At 47.7% G+C, this 8,970-nt stretch overlaps 2 protein-coding genes across 2 annotated transcripts; one reads left to right on the top strand and one right to left on the bottom strand.

Annotated features, from left to right (window-relative positions):
• Positions 1–156: 156 nt before the first annotated feature.
• On the top strand, positions 157–4,135 carry LOC102294272 (regulator of G-protein signaling 3; the record flags this gene model as incomplete). Its single annotated transcript, XM_005952265.3, is given in 8 exon segments — positions 157–323; positions 465–972; positions 1,123–1,346; positions 1,684–1,724; positions 1,801–1,899; positions 2,145–2,206; positions 3,133–3,299; positions 3,538–4,135. Coding segments are annotated over 8 exon segments (1,481 nt in total), but the record flags the coding sequence as incomplete, so codon positions are not given.
• A 1,261-nt stretch (positions 4,136–5,396) lies between these two features.
• Positions 5,397–6,381, bottom strand: LOC102293185 (myosin light chain 1, cardiac muscle-like). Its single transcript, XM_042216948.1, has one exon. The coding sequence runs from the start codon at positions 6,291–6,293 to the stop codon at positions 5,700–5,702; it is 594 nt and encodes a 197-aa protein (XP_042072882.1). The 5' UTR covers positions 6,294–6,381; the 3' UTR covers positions 5,397–5,699.
• Positions 6,382–8,970: the final 2,589 nt, after the last annotated feature.

Here is an 8,970-nt window from a genome sequence, read left to right as displayed (position 1 = left end):
TCTTGGATGTGTCATTTGATCTTGGATGTAGTAAGCGACGTACGAAGAACAGGCCCCCGGTCCCCTTTCAGCTCGCTCTTTACCTGTTTCCATATCTCAGAGTGTAGCAGCCAATCAGAGCACAGGATTTGACGTTTCTCTGTGTGTGTGTGGCAGCTCTGTCGGAGCCGCTCCACCTGTACTTCCTGCAGAGCGCTCCGAGCCGCCGCCGCCTCTTCAGCCTGGAGGCGTTCAGCATCGAGCAGAAGGTCCGAGTCAGCCTGTGTCTCCACGATAACATCCAGCTGCAGCTCGTCACCACGGAGGCCACACACACCCAGCAGGTACAACACCTGTGCAGGTAGTCACAGAAAGCAGGAAGAGGGCCAGTTCACACATGTGTCCAGCAGAGGTCGCCAAACACATGAAATACTCAAAGCTTTTCCCACACAATTTAAGTCCTCTCCTCCTCCTCTTCCCCCCAGCTGTCAGACCTCCCCTCAGACTTTGGCTTCCTCTCTCTCGGGCAGTCTGACCCCCTCTATTGTCCTTCATCTCCTTACTCTTCGCTCTGTGACTCCCTTAGACCTCCCTCCCCATCTTCTTACTCCCCCAGTGCTCCCTTCTCCTCCTCCACTCTTCCTCCTGCTCCCGTCTCCCTTCTCTCTCCCTACTCCTCCTCACCACCTTCCAGGAACATCATCTCCTCAGCTCAGCTCCTCCCTTCACCTCACCGTCCCTCCTCCACTCTAAGGAGTCCTATCTGGAAGGAGAGAGCAGGAGCAGAAGAGGAAGAGGAGAGGAGGAAGAGGAGACGGGAGGAAGAGGAGGTGGAGGAGCGGCAACAGGGGGAGGGGGAGAGTGCCTCAGAGACTTCAGAGAACGCGGGTGGTGTCGGGGGGCGGGGCTTCCTGCTCAGCCCTCACCACTTCAACATGAACCAGGAGAGTGACCGTGACGAGGAGGAAGAGAAGTTTATCTTCAGACCACCAGGTGAGTTCAAGTGCTCTGAAAGAAAGTCAAAAGTCTTGAGTTGGGGGAGTGGAGGGTCCGCGTGAGGATGTGAAGTAAGCAGGATGAAGCTGGTTTAGAGCTGCTGCAGGTGGAAACGTTCCCAGTTTGATGGATTTTCTCCTGTTTCAGTCCTACGTCGCTCGCTCTCCGAGGGTTCTCTGCTGCAAGAACCTCGATCGCCCCACTTCCTGTCCGACAGCACCATCCACCGCCTCACCCGTCCTGTGAACTTTGACCTCAGCCCCAACTCGAGCCCCGCCTCCCGAGCCCCCTCCCCCCACACTCTGAGGAAGCAGCTGACCGGAGAGGGGGGGTCTCTGCACCAAATGCTGATGCTGCTCAACGGGACCAAGGTAGGGACCAGAACCGGCTTTGACCACAGAACCGCGAACCAGTGTCATGTGACCAAACAACGCATAGCAGCAGGTTGATCATTGTGCCTCATGTCAGAGTTAGCCCCAGGCAAAAGGGGCGACTGCACCAGGACGGCATCTGGTGTCAAATCAGACGTGCAAATCGTCAATAAGACAATCTACAAGCTGATTGGTTGAGGCCCAGGTTAATGACGAGTGTAAAAGGGAGATTTACTGTGGGAGTGGTTTAAACATGTGCAGAGGAAGATCCTGGGGTTAGAGACCGGTACAGCTCGGGTTCTTCGGTTCTAACAAAGTGTTTTTGTTTGTTTTTCAGGCTGGAGAACCCAGAAACCGACAGCTGAAGAAGAAAACTCTGTACGTAAACAAACACATTGTTGTTTTGTCTGGTGTTGTTTCCTCTCGCTCTGATTGGTCCTCGTTGTCTCCTCAGAGCAGCTGATGTTCGGAGCCGCCTGGCGTTTCTGCGAATGTGGAAAAATGGCGCTGGTGTCCATGGAAGCAGTTTGGAGAAAGCGCTGAAAAATAACAGGTAGCATCGGACCTGAACCCGAACTAGACTCACCTGCAGGTCAGGAAAGGCAGCAGATTATCACAGGTCATAACTAATCAGAGTAAAATCTCCAGGTGATCACAGCCAAGCATGTCGGTGTTTCTGCCCTAACAGCAGTGGTGTGGAGGTGACATCACAGTCTGAATGAAGCACGACTTCAGAGCCTCTGGTGGATGTTAGAGGAAATGCAGGTTTTCCTGAGATGCGTTTGTTTTGTTTTCCAGACCGTCTGCAAAGGAGGTGCTGAGGTGGGCGGAGAGTCTGAAGTCCCTGCTGTCCAATCAGTGTAAGACTTCCTGTTTGTGTTTAACCAATTTAACCAATAAGGGGAGGAGCCAGCATGAGAAACGCCTCTCCACTAGTTTAATGTCTTGATGCATGCTCAATCATCCAGGTAAGTAGATTGAGGTTGATTGTGTTCACCTGGACGTTTCAGTGGGAGAAACGTTTCATCGCTCATCAAGTGACTAACCAACAACTATTGATCAGAGACCACTGATCAGTGATTGATCAGTGGTCTCTGATCAATAGTCATGACACTTTGCATATTAATGATCACAAGCTGACCTCCCAGCCCATTGTTCATTCAGTGCTGCTTTTTTCAGTCATTGTGCAAATGTCAAATTTTTATTTGTCCCACACACAACCATACACAGTATGACATGAGGTGAAATGCTTGTAGCTGTACAATGCCCGACCATTAGATGACAGTCGTTTTACAGTATTTACAATTTACAGGTTATTACAAAATTTACAGATTTAACTTAGAAATTTACAGTAAAAATGTGCAAATAACAGAAAGAGATTATAAATTATAGGAAGTGTGCATGAAGAAAAACCAGAGTGCGTGTGGTGATGTGATGTGTGGGAGAGTCCAGTCCTACACCTGGTTCAGGGCCTGAATAGCCTGGGGGAAGAAGCTCCTCCTCATTCTCTCTGTTTTGGCCTTAAGGGAGCGGAAGTGCTTCCCAGACCTCAACAGTGAGAAGAGTCCATTGTTGGGATGGTCCATCATGATCTTCCTAGCTTTGGTCTTGCAAATGTCCTGTTTATAAGGTTGAGACCTGCAGTCAGCTGAGACTGAAGACATCCCCTGATGATGATGATGATGATGATGATGATGAAACATTTCTCCCATTGAAACGTCCAGATGGACAGAATCAACCTTTTGGCACCAGATTAATGGCGTGCTTCTCTTTTCTAATTGGTCAGATGGTCTGACGGTGTTCCGTCACTTCCTGAGGTCAGAGTTCAGCGAAGAGAACCTGGACTTCTGGTTGGCTGTGGAGAGGTTTAAAAAGACACGTCCCTCCAACAAGATGGCTGCCAGAGCTGCAAAAATCTACGACCACTTTATTTCTACGACTGCATCAAGACAGGTACCATGTGTCTGAGCTCCGATTGGCCGGATGATGTGTGTTTTTTGGTTGGTTTTTTTTCCTAATATGGTGATGAAGCATTCCTCCAACGATGATGTCATTACAGTCCAGAGGCTCGGTTAAATTCATACCTGAAACCATCGGGTTGTTTACTTTATTGATCGTTGTATTAAAGTAAAGACTTGTAATCAAACATGTTGGTCCACCTGCTCATTTGACACAGCTGCTTTTTTTCAAGGTCAATGTGGACTCGGCCATCAGAGAGGCAACCAATCAGAGCCTGCGCCTTGGCGTTAGCTCCGCCTCCTTCCAACTGGCGCAGGAGCAGATTTTCAACCTGATGGAGACGGACAGTTACCCACGATTCCTCAAGTCCCGCCTCTACACCCAGCTGGCCAGTCACAACACAGAGCAGCGGATCCGACCAACCAGAGACGAGGGGTTGATCTGAGCTTCTGACTGGCTGAACAAATCTCTCAGTAGCATTCTGGGAGATGTAGTATTGAGTGTTTTGGGACATTTACCCTTTTCATGTTAAACAACTTGATTCTTACGCTAATCTTCTTTTTTTGCTGATCTTTGTTTATCTAAAAACATTTAACCCGTCCGTGTGAGAAAAACATGGCCTCTGACCTTGAACCTGAAATGAGATGCCATCTTTAGACTGTTAGGTGTTATCCTTTATGCCTTCTCGTGACCCAGGTGAAGCCTCGCAGGTTAAACATCGGCAGGACTTTCAGCCTCGGCTGCATGTCGTTGATTCCAGAGCAGACTCTGATTCATGTTTTTAGCTAACGGCTAACTGATGTATCTCTGATTAAAGCTGACTGATGTCACATCAGGTGTCAGACCTCCTGTTTCCTCTTCTGTGACTCCCCTCCATCCAACAGGAAGTCTGACAGCGGCAGGCTGCACAGGTGAAGCAGGTTGAGTGAAGGATTCACCTGCTGCTGTTTGATTATCACACTGAACAGTTTTAACTGATTCAACAATAACCTGAAAATCTAATAAAGCAGACCGAATGACCTCGAAGTTCATTATTTAGTCTTTAAGTCGTGATAACAGAGCGCAGACTTCAGCTGGTGCTTCCTACGGTTCAGGTTCTCAGTGATGGAGACCAGGTGTGTGCAGGTGGAGCAGCACCTGCTGGTATCTGGCTGTCAGAGGTGTTTGAAATCACTTTTTTGTAATGAGTGCTGGGAGTACTGAAGATAATTCCACCAGTCGAGGTGTTGAATCTTCTAAATGAGCCCTCACAGTCCACAGGAAATGAAATGAAGGTGGTGTCTTTACAAACGTGAACTCTACCTTTAATGGATGCAAAGAGTCTGAAAGATGCAGCAAACATGCCAAACCATAATTCATGTATATAGCACTTTAAAAACAGCACATGGCTGTACAGCAGAAATATAAAAAGTACAGTAAATACATAACAGTAAAATAACAGTGTTAGTTACACACTGAGTCAAAGGCCAGCCAATAAAAAGGCCTGATCTGAAGAGGAAGATCACCCCAAAGCTTCAGGGCCACAGTAGAGGACGCTCGTCTCTAAGTTTCAGCCACAATTTAGTGACTGAGAGCAACAGCTGCTCAGCTGAGCGACTGAGGGGGACGTGGGGCTAATATACAGGCGCTGGACCATTTCAGGTTTTAATAACCAGTAAAAGCATTTAAAATGGATCCTAAATTCAATTGGAGGCCAGTGTGGGGAGGCCAGAACCTTTGTCACGATACACCGACACAGATCATCGTAACTATACCTCGTGAACAAACCTTTGAGTCGGTCACTTGTAGTTTTACGTCTTCATTTCTTCCCTTTGTTTGATTTCCTTTTTTGTTTTTGCGTGAAATATTTTAAATGCCCATTTTTGTGTTTGTTTGTCTTATTGAGGGTGTTTCTGTGTGTGCGTGGTTGGGTACCTCCCCGTCCAGGTGTTGGTGGCATCCTTCCTCGCTGCTCACTGAGAGAGGAGCTCTGAGGAGGCGATGAGAGGCTCACATCCAGCTGCAACAGGAACACAATCATTGGCGTTTCTGTTGAAGCACCTGTGTGGACACGCCCATCAAGTTTGTGTTTTCATCATTCCCAATAATTAGACGCAGAGCACCATAAAGAGGAGGCCTGAGCAAGTTTTATTTTGGAGGAGCAAAGTGAATCGTAATAACACTGATGACTCAATAAACACATTAATGCAGGACATGGAGAAATGAATGCAGGCAGTGATTTATTCATTTATTGATGATCCTCCATCGATTCATTTATTCACATTGATTCTTACTCTGCTGATCACATCAAACAGAGACACACTGAGAAGACGTTTTATTAGAGACAACAAACTCGCATACATCAGACGCTCCGTCCACCACAGAAGAAGAGGAAGACAAAGTCGCTGTCTGTTTCTACCCGGCCAGAATGTGTTTGACAAACTCGGTGTAGTTGATGTGCCCATTGGCGTCCTCCTGTCCCGCCATCAGACGATCCACCTCGTCCTCAGTCATCCTCTCTCCCAGCGTGGCGAGGACGTGGCGGAGCTCCGCCCCCATCACCGTGCCGTTTCCCTCCTTGTCAAAGACCCTCAGCCCCTCCACAAAGTCCTCAAAGTTGCCCTGCTCTTTGGAGCGGGCCACATGCTGCTGCATGGGCAGGAAGCTGTCAAAGTCCAGCAGCTTGACGTTCAGCTCCTCCGCCTTCGGCCTCCCCAGCAGTTTCAGCACTTCCTCGTTGGTGGGGTTGTGTCCCAGCGCCCGCATAACATCGCCGCACTGAGCGTAGGTGATCTTCATCTCGCCGGCTGGCGTCTCGTCGAACAGAGCGAAGGCGTCTTTGAACTCCTCGATCTGGTCGGGGCTGAACTCCACCACGATGCTCTTCAGGTCCACCTCGGGGGGTTTTGGCTCCGGCTCCGCGGGCTTTGCTGGAGGAGGAGGCTCCTCCTTCTTTGCCTCCACCTTCTTCACCTCTGTCTTTTTCGGTTCCACTTTCTTTGGCGGCATGTTGCTGCAGAGCACTGGCGGTGGAGATGGAAAGTGACTGTCTGGTGTTTTATAGGAGCCAGCGGTGGGCTGAGCGAGGCAGGAGCAAATGGCAGGGAGGAGAGAGGAGGCGACCAAAGATGGAAGAAACCTGGAATGGAAACATTGAGAGGAGATAAGAGGCTGCAGATAAGAAACTTCCAGAAGCAGCAGAGCCGGTCTGAACCGGAGCCTCTGACCTCTCCTCAGGCCTCCATCAGTGAAAACCGCCTCCTCCTTCACATACTCTGGGATCTTTTCTGTTTCCTGCTAATCAATAGTTTTTAGCGCAGTTTCACAGCGCGGCTATCCTCTGCATCAATCTGTGAAGTAATCTCTGCATACCAGGCCCTTAATTTTAAATTACATTCTGGATTTATCTGCAAAGAGAAGCCAATCTAGGAGAAATCTGCTCTCTCTGTCTGCCTTGGATTAACTGCAAATGGAAGAACGCAGTCTTACATATTTGTTTAATATGTGCGTTGAAGGACATGTCCTGGTCAAAAATGACTCCAAGGTTCCTCACAGCGTTACTGGAGGCCAAGGTAATGCCATCCAGAGTAAGAATCTGCTTAGATACCATATTTCTAAGCTTTTCAGGGCCGAGTACAATAACCTCAGTTTTATCTGAATTAAGAAGCAGAAAGTTAGCGGCCATCCAGGTCTTTATGTCTTTAAGACATTCCTGCAGTTTAACTCATTGGTGTGTGTTATCTGGCTCCATGGACAGATAGAGCTGGGTGTCATCAGCATAGCAGTGTAAATGTATGCTATGTCTTCTAATGATGCTGCCTAAATCAGGGGCATCAAACATGAATGAGCTGAGAGCCACTGCTGTCGTCTCATTGGAGCCACTTTAGTGTTCAAGTACAAAACAAGAAAACAGACACAAATATTTCTGAAAATGTTTTGTTTGTTTTTTTACATTTCAAATCTTGTATAAGACGACTGTGCCTGTTCAACTTACCTCCATCATTAACCTCAGTGCGCAGTACCTGTGATACCTGCAGCTGCTTTAATCGCTCTAATAAGATTTTATGGTCGACAGTATCGAACGCTGCACTGAGGTCTAGCAGGATGACCTGTGACAGGTATAATTTCAGGTGAATCAGCTACACAAACATCACTGTGCTTCATAACAGGAGCAGGGAGTGCTGCAATACTGAGTGAGCACCATCACCACGTGAGAGCGCCACCTAGACAGACACTGAGGAGGAACCAGTTCTCTACATCAGGTTAAACACAGGCTGTAACACCACCTCCCCTCCGTTTTTATCTGCGGCCCTTTCAGTTCAGTTTATTTGTGTCTCGTTATCTCTGAGGTGATGTGGCCTCATGTGTCATTAACATTCCAGCTGTGATAAGAGGCGATGTCCCATGATGCTCTCTGTGTCCTTCAGTCTGGAAATAACTGCGCAGCTGCAGCTCGGCTTCATCTTTCACGCTAAGCTGATCACAGAGGTTTAAAATCCATGAATGAAGCAGATCTTTGATCACAGCAGCACAAACAACGTTGTGTTTTCAAACTATAACTTTAATCTCCAAACACTTTAATGAAACATCCACCAATGAGACATGTAGGATACAGTCATGTGACACACAGCAGGAACCCAGAAGTTCAATGTGATTCACGATCCATGAACATATTGATTCACAGATGAGACATTAAAGAAGGTGGAGTCAGCGCTGCTTCAGTCTGCGACACCATCAGCATCTGACACAGATATCAATCAATCAATGAATTACTGATCAATACTGTCCTCACAGAGATTATTATCAATAAGTATCATTAACCACCTGGTGGATCTTTGAGAAGCCATCTCTCTCTGATGGCTGAGCTCAATAAAAACCCTAAAAATCATACATTTCACAGCGGTGCTCATTGGAGCAAAGCAGCAGCATCACCAGGTCAGGTGAGCAGACCTGTCAGGACGAGAGGGCAGTCTTAACCTTTATTTCTTCAGGTTTGTTCACATTTTTCTGTGAGCTCACCTGAAGATAGAATCACTAAAATGAAACTTTAATGGTTTTACTTTAAAGTTTTGGTCGAGTCCAGTCGAGGAAGATGGCTCCGGTTCAGTAAGAACACCAGTTTCTCTGGCAGCCATCTTCACTGTTGTCCTGCTTTACGATTGGTCTGTACCTGCTCCTGGAAGCTCATAGCCTGATGGACATCTCGGGGGAATCCATCCACAACAAAGCCTCGGACATCCTGCTGACCAATCAGCTGCTGCCTCAGCTCAGAGACGCTGTCCTCCTGCAAGCAGAGACACAGGTGACTTACCTGAAGTAGGCTCAGGGATCAGGTGTGATGGATGCTGGCTCTGACCTGTGGTCCTAGCTCTCAGTGACTCATCACCTCCCACCTCCTGCTGGGAGAGGCATTGCATCGCAGCTGCTGCTTGAGCAGCTCGTCCAATGAGATACCTCAGAATCCAAAGCGGTCGGTTAGCCTCGCCGTCTGACTTCCCTTCCCACTCCCCTGATTTCTAGAATCGATTCGATTCCAATTCACCAGGTCCCGAATCGATTCGATTTGAATCGATTTGAATCGGGGAAATTTTGCCTCTATCAAAAATATTATGATTCTGTTCACGTATCAGTACATTTCCATATTTTTATATCTATAAAAAGAAAGCTGACACTTGCGAGACTTTAT

The sequence above is a fragment of the Haplochromis burtoni genome, unplaced genomic scaffold, assembly GCF_018398535.1.
Source record: "Haplochromis burtoni strain Fernald_Lab_line unplaced genomic scaffold, NCSU_Asbu1 Contig_1389, whole genome shotgun sequence".
Lineage (NCBI taxonomy): Eukaryota > Metazoa > Chordata > Actinopteri > Cichliformes > Cichlidae > Haplochromis > Haplochromis burtoni.
This window is presented reverse-complemented; position numbering and strand designations above follow the sequence as displayed.

Excerpts from the sequence above, each read along its gene's own strand:
- LOC102293185 (XM_042216948.1), bottom strand. The coding sequence starts at position 6,293 with ATGCCGCCAAAGAAAGTGGAACCGAAAAAGACAGAGGTGAAGAAGGTG.